The sequence below is a fragment of the Megascapheus bottae genome, chromosome 13 (assembly GCF_031878675.1).
Source record: "Megascapheus bottae isolate mThoBot1 chromosome 13, mThoBot2.hap1, whole genome shotgun sequence".
Lineage (NCBI taxonomy): Eukaryota > Metazoa > Chordata > Mammalia > Rodentia > Geomyidae > Megascapheus > Megascapheus bottae.
In genome coordinates this window covers 33,241,603-33,266,737 of record NC_143521.1, presented here as the reverse complement: position 1 = coordinate 33,266,737, position 25,135 = coordinate 33,241,603, and the positions used below count along the sequence as shown (strand labels likewise).

Below are 25,135 nucleotides of genomic sequence, written 5' to 3'. Positions count from 1 at the left end.
ATTAGAACACCTCATTGAAAATATTTTTAAGATGAATACCACCACTTATTAGCTCCAGATGACTTCACGGTTTTTTTTCAAAAGTTCTTACTGTTCACACAGGTATAGATTTAATTTTCCACTGTTAGGACTTCCTTGGTTAGAGGACACTTTCATAAGTTTGATAGAAAATTAGCTGTATTTGGCCAACAACTTGTTACTTCCCTGAAATCGGCATGACTAGTAAATACTCAACACTCTAACCAACATTACTACACAACCAGAAAGAAATACATGGCGAATAGCAAAGATCACACTGCCTCTTTTTATTGGAACGGATGTTTATTTGAACTAAAAGGAGATGTGGTCAACACAATTTGGAGCCAACAAATCAGACTTTTCAAAAGGTGGCCTGCTTGTGATTCTCTTGCTCCAAACAAGCATAACTTTTCATGACCTAAGATAGATGTTTTTCTACCTACGGTCCTTTTTTTTTCCTTAAGGAGAGCTTAACACAAATCATTTCTTCTGAAGTTCTTCCAAATTAGTATTTAGTTCAGTTTGGCCTCTCCTAGACGAGACTATTAACTTCAATTAAAGTGGAAACCTAAGATACAAAAAAGCTTTTTCATCAAGGACTTCATTCAATTTTCTCAGTTTCTATGATTCCATACACAGAAGTGGGCTGCTTAAACTCAAGAGCTGAGGAGGGCAGCTCAATTCCCATCCACAGAATGTCAAGGACAGAACCAAAGCTCATCTCATCTAACCTTCTGGCTGTAAAACAACCACAGGCTGAAAGATTTGTCCATTACCATAGCAGCAGGAGAGGCCAGGTTCCCTGACTCCCTGGTTCTTTCTGCCATTGGCTCTAATGCTAGAGAAGAATCTCTCAACCACCATATCACTGACAATTTAAACGAGTAATTCTTCATTGGGTGAGGATGGTGGACCTACGCACTGAGGGGTTGAGCAGCATCCTGGGATTCCAAGTACTGGACCTTCAAAGCATCTTCCCCCTCTAGTGCAGCATTCAAACCCAGAGATGTCCCCCTTCTCTTTTCCTCCTCCTCCTCCTCCTCCTCCTCCTCCTCCTCCTCCTCCTCCTCCTCCTCCTCCTCCACCTCCTTCTCCTCTTTTTCCTCCTTTTTCTTCTTCCTCTTCCACCTCCCTGTCTCTATTACTCTGTTCTTATCCCTCCCTTTATCTCTCTTTGTTTCTGCCTCTCTGTGTGAGTCTCTGTTTCTGTATCTCGGTCTCTCTCTGCATCTGTCTCTATCTCTCTCCTGGCCTCCATGAGACAAAACTTCCCTCAGCACTATCAGGAAGTTCATCTCACCACAGATCTGGAAACAATAGAGCAAGCTGACTGCTCACTATTATCTCTGAGAACAATCCCAAACAAATCCTTCTCCTTCTAAAGTACTTCTCTCAGAGCTTTCCCTCAACCATGAAAAACTAACATTGTGGAGGTGGCAAAGGGCATAACACAATAGCAGTGATAATAACAAGTACAACTTAATGCTCTTTTGACTGTTATTCTAGGCCACACAGGGCTCTACCTCCTTTTTTTGTTCTTTTGTCAGTCCTGGGGACTAAACTCAGGGCCTGAACACTGTCCTTGGGCTTTTTCAAGGCTAGAGCTCTACCACTTGAGCTACAGCACCAGTTCTGGCTTGTCTATGTATGTGGTACCGAGGAATCGAACCTGGGTCTTTGTGCATGCTAGGCAAGCACGCTACCATGAGGCCAAACTCCCAGCCCCTGCTCGACCTTCTTTGTATCCAATGATTCAGCTCTAGAGATAAAGCTTCCTTCATTTTTGTTACTGAAGAATTGGAAGCACAACGTGATTATCTTGCCCAGGATCTCAGAGACAGTTAATGGTAAAGATAGAACTGTAGACAGCTGGACTCAAGAACACATAGTATTAGTCGCCAGCGGGGAGTGCACTTACTATAATTCAGTAACTGCCATCCTCAAAAACAAGTCCGCTGACCTTCCCCCAAATCCAAGCACATGATTTCCAGAAGCATTCAAGGAGGTGGTTCTAGAATCGAGATGGCATCAGCCACAGAAATCATGCCAGAGACCTTCTAGTGCAATGCCTTCGAATGGGGCTGCATGTTGCAATGCCCTGGGCAGACTTACCGGGACACTGCCACCCAGGGTCCCCTCCAGACTATGTGAGTCAGAATCCATGCGTGCAAAGTGTCCTGGAGTGCTAAAATGTACTTGCTCTCCCTACTAAAGAATGCCTGCCCCAGGCTGCATTGCTAGACATTTTCAAATTAACCCCTAACTTTCACGACGATGTCTACTTTACCACTAAAATTGCCTCCGGTGGCTGGATGTTTGTTCATTCCATAAATAACTTCAGAATAGACTCACAGAAGGCACAATTATTTAGCAAGAAAGACAGCAAATAGTTACCAATACAAACAAGTGGAGTCAATTACATCCCAAATCAGAGTGGAGAATTGACAAGAGTCCGCCATTTTCCTGTATGTGGATAGAGAGGACATACTGTTTGCCACACTGGAATTTTTGCAGACATGAGCAGGTCAAAGGCAGCACAATTGAGAAGAGGCAGCATTGGCACTGGATTCAAGACGGGGTTCAAAGTCAGTGCTTTGACTAAGGAGCAGACTTCTTCATATGCCTAAACTCTAGGTCTGCATCTGTACCCAAAGGGGAAGGAGAGGCATCCTTCCTTCCGAGCTGACAGTGAAGCCAGATGAAGGAGGGGATTGCCTTGAGCGTAGTTGATGAGTGCTTCCACACACAACAAATCGCTTCCCTTCCTTCCTTTGAAAAGACATTAATAAACTACATAAGCTACTTAAGTTGACCAATGTTTTATTTTTTTTAAATACAAGTGTTTAGCCAGAGGCCTTTTGTACATCTCCTCTAGCAATCTTCCTCCTGTCGTCCGCACTGAATTTCAGAAAGGAACTGAGTTTTGTCTTTTGCTTCTCACTAAGAATATTTGGCAAAACTTCCTCTATCTTGAGGGGGAGGAGAGGACACGGCTGTGTTTACACTCTTTGCAGGCAAACCCTATTCCACACACACTATTCCTTCAAGGCAGGTGTGACAGCAGGAGTGTGGGACCATCCACAGACACACTGGAATCACTGAAATGTCAACTACATGGACACCTGCTCCAACTCAGAGTCCTTGTCACTCACAAGGCTTTTCTATTCCACCAACCAAGATATTCCATCAAGATGGCTTCTGAAGGGTTCTTATTGCCTCTGTGACCCAACCCAGACAAGGCTTGAGATACATTCCCAAGAAAAGCCCATCTCCCTCTTCTTCAACATGCTTTCTCAACCACTCAGACACTGCTAAGAATCTTCCTGAATGGCAATATCTTCTTGTTTATTTGGTGTCTAGGAAAACTTGACTGCTTCAAATTTGACGTTAACAAATATTACACAAAAAAACCATTCTGTGTTCAAAGTCCAATACTCAGTACCACAGAAACAAAATGAAATGATAAGTGCAGTGCTGACCCACTGCTGGGGATACAGACACAGGCAGAATTAAAATATTTCTACAACAGGAGCCACAGTGGGAAATGAATAAGAGATTCTACTATAAATTGAATAGAATTCAATGGAGAATTCTCTACTGGGGCTGGTTTACACAGTATTTTTCTGCAAAGTTTAAAGCAATATTCCCCAATGTAAATAAGAGGAAAATTGTGAAAAAAAAGTCTTGCTGGAAACATTTCCTAAAATATGTGTGGAATAACACACATATAGTAGCATAGGATGCTAGGTTCTATACCAAATAAAAGTGACAGCACCTCCCCCACCCCCACCCCCACCCCCATCAAGGACCTAGAAAAATTGGGTACAAGTAGTGTCTTTTTTTGGTCAATTGAAAGGCTTGAACTCAGGGCCTGTGTTCTATCATTTTGAGCCACAGTTCCACTACCAGTTTTCTGATGGTTAATTGGAAATAAGAGTCTCATGGCCTTTCCTGCCTATGCTGGCTTTCCACCACAGTCCTCAGAGCTCAGCCTCCCGAGTTGCTTGGTGTGAGCCACCAGCACCTGGCTTGTCTTTCTTCTTTCTTTTTCTTTTTTGTAATTGCAAGATATGGACATGTATTGTAAACACACTAAGAAGTACAACTGACAGCAGTTCCCAAATCTTTTTTGCAAGCATTTTTCAAGACCTTGGGTACTGTAGGACCACATTTTGGAAACTACAAACCTGAAAGGTTACCAAAATATACTGTGTGCTCAAAATTCTGACAATTGGGCCTTTTGAATAGAAAAAAGAGTTGGTTGCATGGTGATCAGAGCAGAGGACTTTCTCAAAGGAGTTCAGCAATTTCCAGCTCTTACAAAGTCGTGGTTATTCTGTATGAAGTAAAATATAACTCTTCTTCTATTAAGTATGGCCAGCTGTATGTCCACTCAAAACCAGTTATAAAATGATGGCATTTAATTCTATTTTCAAGACAGATCATGAACGATATCAATAGTTCTCAAGGTTAGTTTTTCCCTCCTGTGGTACATTTCTACAAAACAACTGGAAATCAGAATCTTTGGCTTTAAAACAGACTCATTGGCATCCACCCCTTAGAGAAAACATAAGCAAGCAAGAAACTTCGAATCTGTTGTGTCATGAATGTTAAGAATCATTAGTATGAATTTTTTCCTATGAAAATATCCTTTTAGAAAAAAAAAAACGTGGCCAATATGCTCATCAAGATTTAAAAACAAAAACAAAATTTTTCACTCAACCAAAATAAGCCAAAAGCCTACACCCAATTTTAGAAGACATTATGCAAAAATGCTTCAATTCCTGATCTTTTTCAGTCAGTACCTAGCTATTGAGCTCCTTATAATAAAACTGTATGTGTGTGTATGTGAGCCTGTCCAGGAGTTTGAACTCAGGGCCTGGGCACAGTTCCTGAGCTTCTTTTGCTCAAGGCTAGCACTTTACCACTGGAACTACAGCTCCACTTCTGGCCTTTTGGTGGTTAATTGGAGATACTAGTCTCAAGGACCTCCCTGCCAGAGCTGGCTTTGAACCACGATCGTCAAATCTCAGCCTCCTGAGTAGCTAGGATTATAGGCATGAGCCACCAGTGCCAGGTTGAAAATCGTACTTTTGAAAGGTGCACAAACTCCTGGGACTCTGGAGGAAGAGGAACCCAGTGGCTCATTGTAGAAAAGCAACATCACAAGCAGGCCTCTGCTGTCAGGTCTTTTTTCAGGATCTGACAAGGGAATGGTTTAGTGTTCCAGGGTCTACATTGAACCCCATCCGACCCGACAAACCCTTGCAGCCACGCACTGCAGTGAGCCTCGTCGCTCCAGTCATCACAGTCGTTATAGCCATTGCACTGCAGTTTCCTGGGGACACAGATGCCACTGGCACACAGGAAGTTCTCGCCCCCTCCACAGAGCACTGAGGAGAAAGAAAAGAGGTGGGGAGTCAAGACATGTGTCAACACAAGGTAGACGCCTTGCTTTGCTTTTAGAATTGGAAAAACCACATCGGAATACTGGGAAGCCTTCCTTTGCTCCTTCACAGGATTTCTTCCTCAATTTCTGCTATTTGTCACTACTTTTTTCCTCTGGGGTTTGCAATCGCTAACTGTGGAATTACCTGAGAGTAATAAATGCCTGCCTGAGAAAGGCAGGAGGAAATTGCTCAGCCAGCTCACACAGCAAGGCAGACATGTTCAGAGCACAATTATACAATCTATGGGGGGAGGGTTTAGGATATAATAATGGGCCTATTTTTCTTACCACTTGAAAAGCATGTTAAAATGGTTAATTGGATAATCCTAAAAAATGACTATAAATTGAATAAATAAACATTAAGAAAATCTCCTAAAATATTACTTTACATGGCAAAGAGAAAGTTGCAGTAAAAATAAAGTCAGTCAATTGACAGATGTTAGAACAAAAACAGAGAGACCTTGCGGCCTATAGCTGAAATAAAATTACTTCCCTTAATAAAAAATGCCAGTTAAAATGTCAGAGTCTGTTTGGGCATAAGGAATGTAAAATGACATTAACTAATAATATTTTCATTCTCCGTCTCTCTATCTCTCTGGATCTCTCTCTCTGTCTCTGTCTCTCTCTCTTTCTCTCTCTCACACACACACACACACACACACACACACACACACAAATACACATACACACATTCACACACACACACAGAAAGTCACATTTTGGTGATATTATTACTTTTAGTATTGTGTAATCTTTTTGTCCATGCTTCTCCCCATAGCTCAACATATATAAAACTGATTTAAAATTGCAGTAGCTGATAAATTTAGGATAAAAAGCTAGAAACATTTTTAAGCAAGACCATTAATAAATCACCTCAGCAAAGCACGTATGAAAAATAGACACAAATAGGCTTTTGATCATGTGCATCAAAAGCCATTTTTCAAACCTTTTATGTCTAAGAGTGGGTCTTAATGTGTACCTCAAGCTGGTCTAAAATTTGCGATTCTTCTGTCTCAGCCTCCTGGAAAATGCTTTTGAAATGTAGAGTGTTTGACTCTGAATTTTTATTTCTTGGACTTGACACAAAGGAAATCTTTATTAATACAAGGAAGTTTTATTCTTAAGGATATTCATACCATGATTGTTTATAATGAGGAAACTGAAGTCACACTTGTGCAAGAGTAGGGGACTGGTTATATAAATTTAGTACCTCTATAATAAAGACTATTGTCATAGTCACTAAATAAGCATATTGTAGAAAATACTCAATGTCCTGGGACAATGTTCAGGATAATTAAAGTGGAAAAGCACTAATTGGTTCTAAAGAATGTAACACAATTAGTCATGGGAAGAAGTACACCAAAGCCTACTGTAATTATTCCTGGTAATAAGATTAAAAGCAGTGTTTATTTTCTTGACCTTATTTAACTTGGTATTTAACAAATATTCTTCTAATGATTATGCATTACAGTTTTAGTCAGAAGAAAAACCTTAACACTTTTTCATGAGCTCCACTTTCAGAATAACCATAGATAAATAGAACCTCCCCAAACCTCTCTCTACCTCCTCCGTCCCCTTCCACTTCTTCCCTTCCTCCTTTCCTCCCTCTGACAAAACTATGTCTTGGTCAGCTGTGTGGTCCATTGTCAGGTCAAAGCCACCATGCCCTGCATGGTGTAATCCTTGCTCAGATCAACTCTGTGTACTAAATATTGGGAACCCAGGAAGGATGGAACATTTTAGCTCATTGTAGAAATACAGAAAAATGCACACTAGAAGCTGTAGCTGGTGAGGCCTGGGGCTCTCCAATTCCCCCCCCCCCCCGGCAGGTTTCTAGAACTTAGTATAATTGCTGGAACTCGATTATAAATTAATATTTGACAAGAAAAACTACCTAAATGTTCAACAGAGTAATAAATTTTTACAAAGCATATGTGTGTGAGAGAGAGATAGAGAGACAGATAGAGAGACAGAGAGAGAGATAGAGAGAGACACTGAGGGGGGAAGAAGGGAAAGGAACAAAAAGAACAAAGGGAAAAGGGAGGAGTGGGAGGGGAGGGAAAGGAAGAGGGAGGGAGGAGTTAGATGGGGAACTGGGAGAAGGGAGGGAAAGATGAGGGATAAGGGGAGGGAAGGAAGAGAAGGCATGAAAAATTATCAAAGTTATCAAGGAGATGAGTATTACCAGTTGCTGAATGATAGGGCTTGCTTGATTTGGTGACTTCAGAGTATCACAAGAAAATGTTATTTTATATAAAAATAAAATGTTTATATAAAAGTTATATTTATATCTCATGACTTCAGAATCAATGTAAGTTAGACTAATGGATTTCAACCACCAAAATATTCAACATATTTAATGTATACTGTTTTAGGGATTCAGCACCAAGATTGTATTCTGTGGATACAAATATAGATTGCTAAAAGCTATAAGGAAAACAAATACAAATAAAAAGCCAAATCACAAAGATTTTTCCCAGCCAACCCACACACTATCCCCTGTTGAGTATATTTTATATATTTATTCTATGGCAATATTATTTCTATATCATACTGGAGAATGCAAAAATCCATATGTCTATTTCAACAGCTGTTGTGGCTCAAGAATTATTGCATTCTTCACCTGGGGCTCCGTCAGGAAGTGGAGCTAAAAGTTCAACATCTAGATGCATATTTAAGATCATATATGTCTAGGTATACATATATGTATATCATATACGTATAGATATACATATATGTGTACTATATATGACTTTAATAAGACTTTCTTTTTTTTTTTTTTTGCCAGTCCTGGGCTTGAGCTCAGGGCCTGAGCACTGTCCTTGGATTTTCTCAAGGCTAGAGCTCTACCACTTGAGCCTCAGCACCACTTCCAGCTTTTTTCTATATATGTGGTACCAAGGAATCAAACCTGGGTCCTCGTGCATGCTAGACAAGCACTTTAACCACTAGGCCAAACTCCCGGCCCCTTTAGTAAGACTTTCTTTATACGATCTTTGTAAAATCTTCATCAAAGTTAGAACATAGAATTGCTTGTTCTGTCATGATTGTTGACATTTCCTATCTTGTCTGATTTAGAGAAAGTGCCTGCTTTTGTGAGGCTCTGTATTAGTAGGCAGGGCTATCCTTGGATTAGAAAGCCAATTGAAAATTGCTTTTCTATTTGTATTCTGTCTTTGAAACCTTTTGAATTTATTAACTGACATTACTTTTTAAAATAGAATAGTCATACATACTTTTGGTTTCCTCAATTCTTAACTTGTATCCAGAATTTCCCATTTATTTGCATAAAATGTTTCAATTAATCAAGCACTACCAACATCGTGGTTGTGATTTATAAAAGCCTCATACAATAAATGGGCAGATATTTGTGTCCTAACATCCTTGGGGAAAAATGTCCTCTGTGCACAGAGGGTTTGAGGCATTCTCAGTTTATGACAGGTATGGCCAAAAGCCACATAGCAAGGGGTCTCAGCTTCATCCTAACCCTTCACAGCACACCCACTCCCCTAGTTCTGGTACAGGAGCAATGGTGAGGTCAGCTCATATGAATCCAGTTCAAGGACACCAGCTTTGAGTAAGAATTCAAATTTGCCTTCAGTTTTCTCTATGTAAAAAGCTTATGATTGTCCCGCAGGTGAATTGGATCCAGATGAGGAGACATTCCTTTTCAGCTGTAGGTCCAGGGAAACACACTCACCCTAAGAGTGCACCTAGCAAATTGCTTCAGAGATTTTGTTTTTGAGCACAGGTTTCATTGTCTTCTGGCACAGTAAATGAGTCCTTTGATGAGAAATTGGAGGTAGGGGAGTCCTCTGGGAAGAAGTTGACCAAGACATGTGAAAGAGTATCAATGTATGTGAATTAATGCACCTTCTATCTGGCAAATATCATGTAACCCTTTTATTAATTACAATAAAAAATATTAAAAATAAAACAAAGTTGTGCTTCACAATACCGATGTCATTTCCAATGCCCTCGATCATTCTAAGAAGAATCTGTTGAATTTTCAGTCAATGGCAGAGTGATCCATGGAAGAGTCATTTCTTAAACATACTTACTGTCTACTACTATGTGATAAGTACTATCCTAATCCCTGCATAGGCAGGGTACAGGACACAGAAGGAAAAAACATAAAGTCATCTAATGAAGATTTTTTTTTACCAAGTGAAGATGCTTTACTACCAAAGTTGACTTCAACTTACACATGGGACAACTAATTAATATTATTGCAAAAACAGTCATATTCAGATGTTCTATGACACTGGGTCACATGACCAGATGATGAGGATAATTACAAACCACCTGGCCTTCAGACTGTCATGGATTCCTGTGAGCACACGTACCCAGTATCTCTCAGTATATCTGTCTCTAATTGTAAGGCATAGCTAGCAATTAATTCCTTTGAGATTTACAGCATTTGTTTCCACCTTGACCCTTGATTCTTCCTGTGTGTATGGAGGCATTTATATTGGCAAATGCACACATCACCCTGGATATAAACATGTGGAGTCTTTTCTCAGATTCCCACCAACCACTGACTATATGGTATCCTCATTTGCCCTGTCTTTCTTTGAGCCTTGTTCAGAGCCTCAAGCTAAGCACCATTTTCATTCTGAATAGCAAATTGACCCGACAAAGTACACCTCCAGTTGGGCCTGTATTAAGAAAGAGCTTGCCAATGTTTTTGGCCCCCTTACCAAATATTAGGTCTATGGGTTAATTTGTGAGTCTTCTATTCTAGTGGTCCCCAGGCCTAGTCTTGTGCCTGTAGCAAGCTCTTCTTATTACTACCGCTTTGTAATAGAGTTTGACGTTTGGTACTGATATTCCTTCAGCACTGTTCTTCCTGCTAAGGATTGTTTTTTGCTATTAAGGGACTTCTATTATTCTATATGAATTTTAGGACTGCTTCCTCTGTATCATCAAAGAATGTTGTTGGGATTTTGATGGGTATTGCACTGAATTTGCAGATAACTTTGGAGAGTACTGCCATTTTGCAATGTTAATCATTCCATGGAAGGTTTTTCCATTTTCTTAAATCTGCTTTAATTTACTTTTTTGGGTTTTTAAAGTTTTCATCATAGAGGTCCTTCACATCTTTGGTTGTTAATTACTAGATATTTTTGAGGCTATTACACATGGGATTGCTTTTCCAAAAATATAGGATGGAAGAAAGACAGACGCTTCAACAAATGGTGCCAGCAGACTTGGCTATACATGTGAAGAAAACTGTATAGCAGTTTGCACTCCCACCAACAGTGTAGTAGTGATCCCTCCTGGCCACATCCCCTCCAGCATCTGTTATTATACGTTTTCCTGATCCTGGCTGTTCTAATTGGAGTGAGGTGGGATCTTAGAGTTGTTTTGATTTGCATTTCTTTTATGACCAGAGATGTTGAGCATTTCTTCATGTGTCTATAGGCCATTTTTGTTTCTTCTTCAGAGAAGACTCTCTTTAAGTCTTTGGCCCATTTTTTAATAGGATGGTTGTTACTTTTAGTTTTGGAGTGATTCAATTTTTTGAGTTGTTGATATATTTTAGATATGAGGCCTTTGTCCGTTGTTTGGTTGGTGAAGATCTTCTCCCACTCTGTAGGCTTCCTATTTAATTTACTAGCTATGTCCTTTGCCATACAAAAGCTCTTTAAACTTTAAAACCCTAAAAAAGGAAATTAAAGCAGAACTAAGGAAATGGAAAAACCTCCCATGCTCCTGGATTGGAAGAATCAACATTGTGAAAATGACAATCTTACCAAGGGCTTTCTACAAATTCAACGCAATACCCATCAATATCCCAATGGCATTCTTTAAAGAAATAGAAGAGGCAATTCAAAATTTCATATGGAATAATAAAAGACCCCGTATAGCAAAAATACTTCTTAGCAGAAAGAACAGCACAGGAGGAATTTCAGTACCAAACTTTAGACTCTATTACGGAGCTATAATTATCAAAACAGCTTGGTACTGGCACAAGAACAGGCCTGAAGACCAATGGAATAGAACTGAGGACCCAGATATTAAACCACAGACCTATGGCCACCTAATCTTTGACAAAGGAGCCAAAAAAATAGAATGGAAGAAAGATAGCCTCTTCAACAAGTTGTGCTGGCAGAACTGGTTAAGCACCTGCAGAAAACTAAAGTTGGATCCTTCTTTGTCACCCTGCACTAGAATTAACTCCAAATGGATCAAAGACCTGGAGGTAAAAGCTGACACACTGAAAACTTTACAAGAAGGAATAGGAGATACACTAGGCCTCCTTGGCACAGGTAGAAATTTTCTTAATAAGGACCAAGAATCACAACAAATCAGAGAAAGGCTGGATAAGTGGGACTGCATTAAACTGCAGAGCTTTCGTATGGCAAAGGACATTGCTAGTAAATTAAATAGGTGTTTTTTTTTAAAAAAAAAACAAAACCAAACATTTGTAATGCCTTTGTGTGAGAATCAGAAGTGAAGTCGACCTATCTTCCAATGCCATCACTATCATGTGGTTTCTCCAGACATAACTAGCTTCCAAGCTGGGAAATCCTTCTCATTCTCAGACTTTTGTTTTGCTGAGACAAAGTCTCATTCCAGGCTGGCCTCAGACTGGCCTCAAATTTGTAATCTTCTTTCCATAGCCTTCCACATGTTGGGGTGACAGGCTTATACCATTATACCCCAATAAGACAGCTACTAAACTTATACCATTGTACTCCAATAAGACACCTACTAAACCTGTACTATTGTGCCCCAATAAGATACCTACTAAACTTTGTGTCTAATTGCCATTGCTTCTAATAATGCTGATGTTCAAGGCATTCAAACCAATTTGCTCAAAACCAAACCCAACCAAAATAAACACAGCAAATCCTACTTCCTTATATCTCACATCATTTATTTTAGAAGATATTTTCTTGTTTGCTTGTTGTCTTTCCTTCCCTTCTAGAACATAACCTCAAGGGAAGTCACTCTATCACTCTTTCTAACTGCTGTGTCCTGAATCTAGAAGAAAATGAATAAATCACTGAAACAAATGGAGAATTAGTGAAGTTGGAGAACATGAGGCAGCTAAAGTGCAGAGTGAAATGGCAATAGCTGTTATCTGGCCTTCCACATTTGAGGACAATGACTATCTTACAATAGTGTTCTTTCTCATTGTTAGGGGAATAAATAGCACATAAAATCCCGCTGCATGATAGTTGAACCCTGACTCAGAGCTGCCAAGTCTGGCTTCTGAACAGCCCTTGCTCTCCCAGGACAATGAGATCGGGAGGTCTCTTCTCACAGACTGTGCGCATGTGTCTGATATCCTCTCCACCACTCCTTCCTTTGTATGAGCCATTCTTTAAGCTTGAGGGTTAGACTTCGGAAGAACTCAGACTCTGAAGGATCTTCAGAAGATCTAGGATATTAACAAGAGCCACTTTGCAGCCACATCATGAAATAAAGAGTCTGCTTAGTCCCCTTCTTTCTCCATTGCAGCCAGAAAGTCCTTACAGCTTGCTGTCTGTTTTAATCACATGAAGCCAAACGTCCTTTGAGAAGGATTTCTGCTGCCAAAATGTATTTGAAAAACTCTGCACCCTTCATATTGTAAAAGTCCAGTCAAAATCTTAGACAGCTTGCATTGTAATGCTTTGGGGCAATGGGGCTGTGCATATTTGAGTTACAGATTTAATTATAAACCTTTAAACGTCATTGTCTTTACCTTTCAGTGCACTTGGACTTGAAAGAATAGAATATAAAATGAGTAACTTCTGAAGTGAAAAGATAGTAGAAAAGTATAGAAAATTCTTTCTTGCCTTCCTCCCCCACCACTCTCAAGATGTCAGAAGACTAAGAAGTGAACTAAAACCACAGATGAGCTTGAAGTGGCCTTGCTTGAAGGTATTTTTTCTTTTTTTTTTGCCAGTCCCGGGGGTTTGTACTCAGGGTCAGGGCACTGTCCTTGGGCTTTCTCAAGGTTAGTGCTCTACCACTTGAGCCACAGCAACACTTTCGGCTTTTTCTATGTATGTGGTACTGAGGAATCAAACCCGGGTCTTCGTGCATGTTAGGCAAGCACCCTATCACTAGGCCAAACTCCTGGTCCCTTGCTTGAAGATATTGTCAGCACAAATTTAACTCTGTCACTAGAGGGTTCTAGAACTGTGGTATTACCTTATCCTTCATGACTTTAAACCAGTCCCTTAACATCCCTTGGTGCCTAAAGTCTTGTCAAACAAATGTCCAGAAAAAAAAGTTCAAAACAATTCCCCAAATTAAACATCTTCATGCCCAGGGGATTTTGACTCAGTTATTTGTCTTTTTTAAATAAAGCCATGATTTGATTCAACAAAAACTTACCATCTTGCCTTCATTGTTAATTTCTAACTTTTTGCCAGTCTGACAGCACAATGGAAGACTACTCATTAGTCACTGAAAAATTAATCACTGAAAAGTTATCTAAAAGGTATTATCAGGACATAAAAATCTGTGGAACTGTAATAGGAATGAGAAATTAAATAGAATTTACAAGGCAGTTCCATGTTCTCATTCAACATTTCAAGTAAAATCGTAGTATAAAATAGAGTTAGACAAAAGCTTAGTCTAATAGATTTCACATCTAATTAGACAGAGTAGGAAGAAAAGAAAAAGCAAAGTAAAAAGCTGAAAGCCAAGCCCCCAAAAATATTTTCAAAGAGAAGTCTTTCCTCAATTTGACATTGAAAGGAAGAGACAGGAAGGGAAGAGAAGAGAGAGAGAGAGAGAGAGAGAAGGAGGAGAAAGAAGAGGAGGAGGAGGAGGAAGATAATGAGGAAGAAGAGCAAAGGTGAGAGAGAAAAGAAAAAGAATGGAGAGATTATCTATTGAAATGATACAGTATATTCCATGAAGATATTTTCTTTAAATAGTACTCTAAAGAAAGGATGCTAATGGCTCATACCTATAATCCTAGCTACCCAGGAGACTGAGATCTGAGGATCATGGGTCAAAGCCAGCCTGGGCATGAAAATCAAGAGACTCTTATCTCCAATTAGCCACTAGAAAACAGGAAGTGGCACTTTGGCTCAAGGGGTAGGGAGCTAGCATAAAACTGAAGAGCTCAGGGACAACACCCAGGCCCAGAGTTCAAGCCCTATGACCAACCAAAAAAAGAAAGTCTTGGAGCCAGGTGTATGGAGAGGCTCACTCCTGCAATCCTAGCTACTCTGGAGGCTGGGATCTGAAGATCACAGTTGAAAGCCAGCCTGGGCACTAAAGTCCAATTAACCTCTAAAAAACTGGAAGTGGTGCGGTGGCTCAAGGGGCAGGGTGGTAGCCTTGAGCTGAAGAGCTCAGGGACAGCACCCAGACCCAGAGTTCAAGCCCCAAGACTGACAAAAAAAAATTCTTGGAAATAAGATGTGCCCATTTACTTCTGCAAAGAAGCACAATATCTTAAAAGTTTAAAGAGCATAATTCAAAGCCTGTGAATGATAGTCTATCCTTTTGAGGATCAAGGTTCAAAGCCAGCCGGAGCACAAAAGGACCTGAGACTCTTATCTCCAATTAACCTCTAGAAAATGGGAAGTGGAGCTTGGCTTAAGGGTAGGGTGGTAGCTTTAAGCTGAAGAGCTCAGGGACAGGGCCCTGGCCAAGTTCAAGCCACATGACCCACCAAAAAAAGGAATAATATGCAAATGACTTTTGACGTTTTAAACAATGTGAGATAGTTTTAGAAAATACTATTTAAACTTAAACATGTATTTGAATAAATAGAAATTTGAGGGAACAAAGAATGCACGTATATAGATATACATATGTACATACATATCTGTAAATGTGATTCAGAAAATAATAGACTCTTGCATGTATATTGTAGTATCTTAAAAAGTTATAACTACTTTTTAGTCCTTTATGGAAAGTGTAGCTCTTTCACTAAATCTCTTGAAAGATTTGGGAGAAATATAAATAAATATGGTCAATGCTATGGTTTGTTCACTCCTAAATCATGTTGAAATATGGTTGCGAGTGTAGCGCTGTTTCAAGAGGAGCCTTAAAGAGGTCATTAGGTCATTATTAGCAGAACTTGTAGGACCAGAGTAATGCAGGGGTCCCATTTTTCTAAAGCAAGGCTAGTTTTTCTCCTTCCTCACACTCCTCCTGGCCCTCCCCTTTTCTGCCAAGTTGAAATAGCATGAAGCCCTTGCCAATGCTTCAGAATTGTAAGCAAACAAATGTGTTTCTGTATATGTCTTGGGTATTTTGCTACAGTAACAGAAAGTGGACTAAGAATGAAGAGGTTATCATGACATTATTATATTATTATTATACATGATATTATTCTTACAGAAATGGAATGGACTTCATTTTACAAATAGTTTGTGGGTTTTATTTCTCATTTTATTTCTTTTTCCCAGTTTCTTTTATTTTAACCATTTATGTATTGATCACCTAAAAAAAACTGCCTATGGCATTGCAATATTATACACCTCAAAAAAACCAGATTTACAATAAACATATATACTCTTTTTTATGCCAGTCCTGGGCTTTGAAAATCAGGGTCTGAGCACTATCCTTGGGCTTTCTCAAGGCTAGAGCTCTACCACTTGAGCCACAGCACCATTTCTAGCTTTTTTCTAGATATGTGGTACCGAGGAATTGAACCCTGGTCTTTGTGCATGTTAAGCAAGCACTCTTACCACTAGGCCAAACTCCAGGCCCTGTAGTCTTTTTTTGAACAGAACTTTGAAAAGTAATTTTCAAAAATGGGTTACATTTTTTTATCCCAATCCATGAAGACCCTATTCTATCACCTTTGACTTACTTTATTGTTGCTATTCTTTGACCTTTTCAGAGCACTGTGATTCTTGAAAGAGGATTTTTGTGGTGCTGGTACCATCAGATCTCACTTATCTTCCAGAGGGGATAGTCAGTCATTGGAGGCTAAGATTCTGAAACCCTAGGTCAGGGTTCTGCCCAGGCTTTGCTGGACTGTCCACCCTCTTCACGGGCCACATGGCTCACTCCCTGGTTTTCCTACAGCAGCTCACAGATGCAGCCCACATTTGCTCAATGACAGCAGAACAAAAGCCTGACACCTCTAGAAACTCACCTTCCCTGTTTATCTTCCCCCCAATAATCAGGTAACTTCAATTCTAAATACTCTCATAATTACAAGGGAAAAGTTAATGGGGCAAAGCACTAGTGAGTGGCTCATGCCTATAATCTTAGCTGCTCAGGAGGCAGAGGTCTAAGGATTAGAGGCTCAAAGCCAGCCCAGGCAGGAAAATCCAGAAGACCCTTATCTTCAATTAACCAGCAAAAGACTGACAGTAGAGCTGTGACTCAGGAGGTAGAGCACTAACCTTGAGCAAAAACACACAGGGATAGCACCTAGGTCCTAAGTTCAAGTCCTAGGACCAACACAAACACACACACACACACACACACACACACACACGTTAACAGGGAGCAAATGACCCATCAATACTGACCCTATGATCCATCCAGATCCTCACTGTACCTACAGATCATCAATCATTCACAGTAATGATCCTAAGGTATCACAGCCAAAAGGTTCCTTGTAGAAAAAGGACACTTAGATTTGAACAAAACTATCTTTCATTTGCAAAATCATTTGACCATTCCGTACTTGCATTTTCTTATCTGAATCCCACCTAATTTGAGATTATCTTTTGAGCATTTTAATCGTAGTTGTAAAAACAGCATCTAGCAACCTAATGGATAAGATGAGGAAGTATAAGATTCGCTTTTCAAAGATTATCATCTCAAGAGTGTCAGAAACACCTTACACTTAAAGGGTAACAGGCATGTAACCAGAAGATCCAGCTCCTAACCTGTAAATGCAACTCTGCCTACCTGGGAAAAGTGGGAACCACTGAATTCCTTGAAACAGCCAAGGTAGAATAACTGGTAAAAGTATCATTCTGAAAAGATCCACCCACACAGGAACCAATAAAACATCTAAGAATAGGTATCTTAACTTTTTTTTTTTCTGGCTCATAGCAAAGGAAGTCAATTACTCCGGGAAAGCTGACTTTCACTGTTAAATCATTTGTGTCCTGTTAAATGATTTACACAATGGTAGAATGCAGAAGTCCCTGGATTCTTTCTCCCATGTTTCCTCAACTGTTTCACAATGGCTTGCCCTTTACAGCTATACAAAATCTGTTCTGGTATCCCTAGTTACCAGAATTGTGTATAACAAAGCCACACAGACTAAACCCAACAAAGGAAAAAATATCCAACTTCCCTAAAAGGAAATACAAGCACAATTTAATTAACTTGCATTCCACAGTCATAGCTGCCAATTTGCACAGTCTACAAGATTGTATATTCAGCACCTAAGGGTTCAGAGGAAGGAAGGGGAGAAATTATGAATTTTTTTCCAGAATCTTCATGAAATCCACATATTCTTTTGCACTGGTAAACAAGAATGATGTACAGTCCCTTGTGAACAATAGAGCGCAATCTAATCAGAGAAGCAGAATGAGCCAAGACAACAAGAGGTTAAAGGTTAAGAGAGACAGAAGTTTCAGGGAAAGTCATTTGAGACTCACAATGCATGGTGTCAACTGCCACTGACATTGCTTTACTCAAGAGGAGAATGGTTTACTTTGTTAATGAAAGGAGAATAGACATGGAACAGACAATAGCAAGTCAAAATCTTTGCTGCTGTCCCCAGGAACTCTTGCTGGTACAGTTTTATAAGCACTCCTCTGGAAATATTCCTCTGATCTACTGAATTAACTTCATCCTAAAATTATCCTATGAGATTCAGCAAATGGTGGAAGGACTGGAGGGAATAAAATCAATAATGGTTGTTCTATTGTTATGACCATTTGCCAAAAGGTAAGACATGAGTGGCTTACAAACAATATCACAAAATGAAGCTAGTTTGGCACATAGTCCCAAGAAGGGTACAGGAAAGATCTGAAGCACTTGAGACTCACTAGGAAAGAGGTTTTGGAGACTTATAATAAAACCCAGTGGGGTAACAGTTGTCTATGATTAAATCTGAGCCCATGCAGTCCTCCTTACATCAATTATGACTTTTGAGAGCTATCCTTCACAACTGATACTTATCTTATATGTATCATAAGATACACATTTATTTCCCCTGTGGGTATTTTTCCTTATTGACTTTTTTTTTGCCAGTCCTGGGGCTTGACTCAAGGCCTGGGCACTGTCCTTTGACACTGTTTGCTCAAGGCTAGTGCTCAGCTGCTTGAGCCTCAATGCCACTTCTGGCTTTTTCTTTATATGTGGTATCTAGGAATGGAACCCGGGGCAAGCACTCTACCACTAGGCTACGCTCCTGGCCTCCTTATTGATTTATGAGCACTGCTTTCGTTGCAATTCTTTTCTCTTAGTCAATCATTTTACATTTATAGTCCCCTTAGCTACAAAAAGCTTTACAGACATGGGAAGTCAAATATGGAAGTCCTGATGGGTTACGTCTTTGCAAACATACCTCTGTCACTGAACAGACGCTGAGGGTGAGGGATTTTGTCTGTTTTGATTCCTGCCAGAGTTATAAAGACCTCAAAGAGGATCCTTATAGAGCATAAATAATTTAAAACAACTCAGAGGCCCCCCCCTTTTTTTGCCAGTCCTTGACCGCAGGGCCTGGGCACCATCCTTGGTCTTTATCAAGGCTAGAGCTCTACCACTTGAGCTATAGCACCATTTCTGGCTTTTTTCTATGTATGTGGTACCGAGGAATCAAACCCCGGTCTTCATGCATGCTAGGCAAGCACTCTACCACTACGTTAAACTCCAGGACCACCCAGAGCCCTTTTAAAGCAAATACAAAAGAAGGTGGTCAAGATTAAGAAATGCACTCTGGCCAAAATACATCAAAAGATAATTCACTGTGATAAGAACTAAGGTCAGATTTCTTGACAGTTAAAACTGATTTGACATGGCCTCGAGTTAGCAGACCAACGGATTTCTGTTAAAATAACTAGGCTTCCCATATTTTATATGTGGCTAAAGTATAAAACATGTAAACTGATTTGGATTCCACGGAATCAAATAAAAGATCTCTTAGTGAATTGTCAAAGGAACTTTGGGTGACTTTGAAGTGAACAGTTTTCTTAACACAAGCCACCAGAGGGAGACCACATCATACTTGAAGCTTGTTGCCCACGAAGGACATTTTAAAGTATCCTAGGGTGTAAAAGGATTAAAAGGATTAAAAAATGATCATACAGGGGTTTTTTTTTCAATGTTTGCTTTAAAATAAAATCACATTTTTTTTTTGCCAGTTGTAGGGCTTGAACTCAGGGCCTGAGCACTGTCCTTGGACTTTTCTCAAGGCTAGAGCTTTACCCTTGAGCCACAGCCCTTCCAGCTTTTTTTCTATGTATGTGGTGCTGAGGAGTTGGACCCGGGTCTTCATGCATGCCAGGCAAGCACCCTACCACTAGGCCAAACTGCCGGCCCCAAAATCACATTTCTTTAGAAAACCATTCTGCATTTTATATACCACCACAAAAGATGAATCCACTAATGATGGAATGCAATACATTCTTAGTGCATTTACTTCCGAGTTGAGTTTTTACATTCTCACAATAACCAATAACCTCAGAAATCAAGGGTGTTTTTCAGTCAATTTTGTTTTGAGTGTCTTTTTAAGTACTTTTTACCATTGGAACTTGCACATAATGTGATTTTATGAACTCTAAATGGATATTTTTCAGCAGGAGATCTCATTAGAAGATAATCTCATTACAAATCCCTGTTAGAATTTCCCACCATGGCACCCAGATTGAAAAGAAACTCTGTGGAGGGAAAGAAAAGTTCTTCTGAAATGGTTGGTATCATTAGTTCCAAACTGCTGTAAGAACTTTGAAGGAAACTATCAATTTTACTAAGCAACTATCCCCTTCCCCAAGCAAATTTTGTGGCAGTCATTCCAAAGCAGTTTTTTAGCTGACAGAAAAGAAGGCCACACACTTTATAAAACTTGGCTTGATTCAGAAAACTTCTGGGAGGTCTCGCTGCCTAAAATTTCCCAGTCGAAATTCCTCAGTTTAGATTTTACACATTTAAAAGAAGTCAAAGGTCCCCAATTAAAAGACAATTCCTCAGTATTTCTCTTAGCCCTGGCTTCCAGAGGATCTGAAGAGCAATGAGTCCTAGACATGGCAAAGACCAAAAAAGGTTGCAGAAAACATATGAACAAAAATAAATTTTGGGTAATTAACGCCTTGGGAGATACTAGTTCAGAGAAGGAGACCTGGGTGTCTAGTATCTCGGTTCTATAGTCTTGGGTTCCACATCTGTTGATCCAACCAGCTGCTAATCAAAACTGTAGGTAGGGCCAGATGGTTTCATTTGAATTAAAGATATCAGTAGTTAGTCTCTAAATAATACATTAGAATGAATGTGTTGGTAACATTTATACCTTTTGGTATTATAAGTAAGCTAAAGACAATTTAAAGCATATCAGAAAAAGTGCTTAGGTTATATGCAAATATTTCACTAATTTATATAAGAAATAGTAATCTTGGATTTTGATATCTGAGGGAGGCCGTAGAATCAACTCCCCATAGACACTGAGAGCCCCTTTTTTATTTGTTTACCCCTTTTTTATTTGTTTTATCCGAAGGACATTAGAAAATTAGTATGAGGAAACAGGAAATGGTAGCATTTAAGAATGGGAACACGGAAAGAACATACTTGAGCAGAAACCATAGAGATCTAAAGATCGATATGGAGTCAACAGAGCTTCAGAGTCAGGGGAAAAATAGGGGGAAAAAAACTACAGTAAAGTAAGAGGGGAGGGAAATGCTTTGCCATACTGAGGATTCCATTCAGCTTGGACTTCCATATTTTTAAGGCGAATACTTAAGTGTTTTCTATTTACAGTATATGCCTTAAAATCTTTATCTGCATTTTGATTTAATGTGTGGACAACTACAAGGTGATTATCTCATTCATCAAAGGAGAACATCTGGGCTCTGAAAAGTTACTCACTTTCCCTATAAAATAGCTGATAGGCTGCTAAGCAATTGGACTTCCAACCCTTGCTACCAACTCTCAAAAGGAGGCTGTGGTGATTTTCTCTTTCTGCTATAAGAATATATTACAAACTTGGTGGCTTAAAATAATAATAATAATAATATAAAAAATAGCCCCATGGTTTCAGAGGGAAGAAATCCAACCTGAGTCCCTCTGGGCTACAATCAAGATGTGCTAGCAAGGTAGTTTCCTTTCTCCCTCATACCTCACTGTCCCCTTATTCATTGTTAATGCCAGGGACATAGTAAATCTCTGATCTCGGTTAGTCCCCAAATCTGTCTCTGACTGTGCTCCTGCCTCCATCTAGGCCCTTAAAGACCCTTGTCATTGTACTGGTCCACCTAGAGAGTCCAAGAGAATTCCCTTACTGTGAGGCCAGAAAGTAGTAACTTTATTTGCATCCTCTGTCTACATAGCCTAATAGATTCAGAATTAGAACATGAACATTTGGGGGGACCATCATTCTGCCTACCACAGAGATCTCACTATCTTACTCATTCCATACAAACATCTGCCTGTGAATGGCTGATTCAGACAATTGTGCCCAATCTGCAGGAAAGGATGCAGCCCAGAAGCTTTCTTTCTCTGGTACAATTCTCCAATCTTTTTGTTACATTTACTTTTGGCTTTCTCCATAAACTAGAGCTGAATAGAGCAACAGTGAAGATAGAAGCCTGAGGAAGAGCATAGCTTTGCCTCCCTTCTTGTACTCTGTTGTTACAGACACCCAACCCTCAAAACATAAGAGATTTACAGAAGAAGACACAAGATCTCAGGCTGCTCTGCAGCAAGCACAGAAAAGGCAGAAAAGAAAGAAGCAGGAAGCCAGGCAGAGAGGGGGGCTGAAGGCACTTGAGCAGTACAATGTTTATCTACTAGACTTGAGTCTCTTGGGTTCAATCCTAAGCTCTGAAAATAATAATAAATTTAAAAAGTATATTGAATACATAGCCTTCCATGTAGACTAGCAGTGGAATGAGACAGCTGGTGGAAATGGAAAAGGACCCTGGCTAGGGAATAAAAAGTGTTCTGAAGACATCAAAATATAAAGTTTTTTTTAATTTAGATTATTTTGCTAATTTATAAAATATAATTGTCATTATAGTGCTAAGTGTAGAACATCAGCTTACAAGATGCTTGATATTTTGTGTTATAATTTGATAATTTGTGTTATAATACTAGTTTTGATTACTTGATTGTTCAGGACTACTTCTGGCTCCCTTTTCTGCGAATCCTTGTATTAAACCATCACAACGTGTTCTATCAGCAAAGTAGTTTTCAATCTACATGAAAAGTGACATTTGTAACCCTACATAGATGCAGGACTATGACTAATGGCTGTTCATTTTTTATTTTGACAAGGCTCTTTCTTTTTTTGTCTTTTGTTTTTTGGGTTTTGGGTTTTGGGTTTTGGATTTTGTGGGGGTTTTTGTTTTTGTTTTGTTTTTTTTTTTGGTTGGTCATGGGGCTTGAACTCTGGGCCTGGGCGCTGTCCCTGAGCAATTCATCTCAAGGCTACTGCCCTATCCCTTGACCCACAGCCCCACTTCCAGTTTTCTAGTGGTTAATTGGAGATAAGAATCTCATGGGCTTTAGTGCCCAGGCTGGATTTGAACCATGATCCTTAGATCTCAGCTAGAATTACTGGTGTGAGCCACTGCTCCTGGCTAAGGCTCTTTCTTCTGATGCAATTTCTACTGGGTCTGTTAAGAATATTTTGAGGCTGGGGGCAATCTTGAACTAAATTTCTGATCATTTGTTTCAGTATTATCTAGAGCTGGTTATTTTCATGAAAACTATCTTCATAAAAAGTTTTATCTCTGCATAAGTGCATGTAAATCCAAATCTAATTTAAATGTAAATTTATTTAATAATATCTTTGCATTTCTTCTGACATTTTCTGTAATGTGTCAAAGGCATTGAAAGGAGCTTCATGACTTCTATATGGTTTTAAATGTCCAATTACATATTCTACAGTTACATTACTAAGTGTAAAAAAGCTTTTATTTGACATTATCATTTCTGTTCATTGGTCCATCTGAATTTCATATGAAAAAAGAGGTTGCTTCTTTTTCCCCCATGGAGGAAGCTAAGTGCAATTTCAATTTCTAAGACTGTGGATAGTCTCTCCACCATGTTTCAGCCTGTGAAATCAGTTTTACAACTCTATAACAGCTCCTTGATCCATACTTTATTGTGATCTATACTTTTATTTTGTAATCATGCACTAATGGCCTCTTCCCATGTGCCAGCAGTTTCTGTCGGTCCAAGAGAGAGAGCTAATATTTGTACAGATGCTTCAGGGACAGATTCCAGAAATAAATGACCTGGCTGGCCTCTGCAGGGTCCTAGTGTTTCCCCTCTCTTCCCCTCATCCATCCATGGTCACCACTGTTGTCCCTGCTCTTTCTGCTTCTGCTAGTCTGGACCCAGGTTCCAGCCTAGCCATTGGGATATTCTGTGAGGCTCCACACAGTCCTGAACTGTCTGCTGTTTTGAGAAGCCAGACCAATCACTCAACTCACGCTGCCAACTGTGCCAGCTCTAAAACTGACAGAGCAGCTCCCAGGCATGTCCTAGGAGCCCATCAAGCTTCACTTTGCAAGCACAAGCGCAAAGGTGAAGTTGGGAAGAATTTCAGAACAACAGAGTAGAACTTTTATTTACTTCTTTATCTCTAGCGCACGTAAGAAAGTTGATGGTTGGTAAAACAATAACAAAGTAAAAGTTTGAGGAAAAATTTGGAACCCATCTAGTCCTGCCTTCCTGTCTTACAGATAGAAACCAAAGCCAGAGAGTCAACAGGATTTGGCCAAACTAAGTTCTCCAAATGCCCAGTCTTGTGTTCTTAAACAATATGAATTATTCTAGAATAGAAGCTGATAAACTTTTGCAGAAAGGACTAAATCTAGAAGTTTTAGTTTAGGTGATATACTACTGTTCGTTATAATGATTTAATTCTACCATCACAGTGTAAGAGCATCTGCAGACAAATATTCAGTGAATAATGGAGCTGTCAGTAAAATTGTATTGACTAAGGCAACTTTCAGCTGTGTCTGCCTCACAGGTTGCAGTTTGCTAACCTATGATTTAGGACAAATTTCCTTCAGTTTTCAAATAATGCAAACAAAGTGGATATTATGGTAGTTTGACCAGGTGAAGTAAAAGCAGGGAGATTACTAAAGCACAGATCTAGGTACATCTATCATTTCAAAAGAGGACTAGGTGATGAAGGCTCTTACCAAAAGAATGGATTCATTTCTTAGCAGATTCAATGTATAATGGGACTGTTGGTAAGATGTAGGAGATGGGACCTAGTTAGAAGAAGTAAGTCATTGGGGCATGGTATCTTGCCCTCGCTCTTTCCTGGTAATCGCTTTTTCTGTTATTCCTTTGCTTTTCTTGCCATGGGAAATCCACGAGGGACTGACAGCTCTGAAACCCTGAGTCCAAATACATAACTCCTCTTGTTGTTTCTGTCAGACATTTTGGTCACCACAATACCAAAATAACTAATGTGAGTATCCTTTCAAATCTTTTCATTTTCTACTGCCAATACACTGGAAAACCAGGATGGTAACAAGAGGACTCAGAAGGTCAAGGGTTCCATGTTGTTATTGTGACTAATATTTTAAATTAGAGATACGTTGCTTGCAATGAGATCAA

At 39.5% G+C, this 25,135-nt stretch overlaps 1 protein-coding gene across 1 annotated transcript in view; it reads right to left on the bottom strand.

Annotated features, from left to right (window-relative positions):
• The window catches only part of Corin (corin, serine peptidase), a 195,736-nt gene that overhangs the window by 68,201 nt on the left and 102,400 nt on the right, over positions 1-25,135 (bottom strand). The window contains exon 6 of the mRNA XM_090344076.1: positions 5,298-5,411. Within this exon, the coding sequence (XP_090200202.1) occupies positions 5,298-5,411 (114 nt within the window). The remainder of the gene's footprint in view (positions 1-5,297; positions 5,412-25,135) is intronic.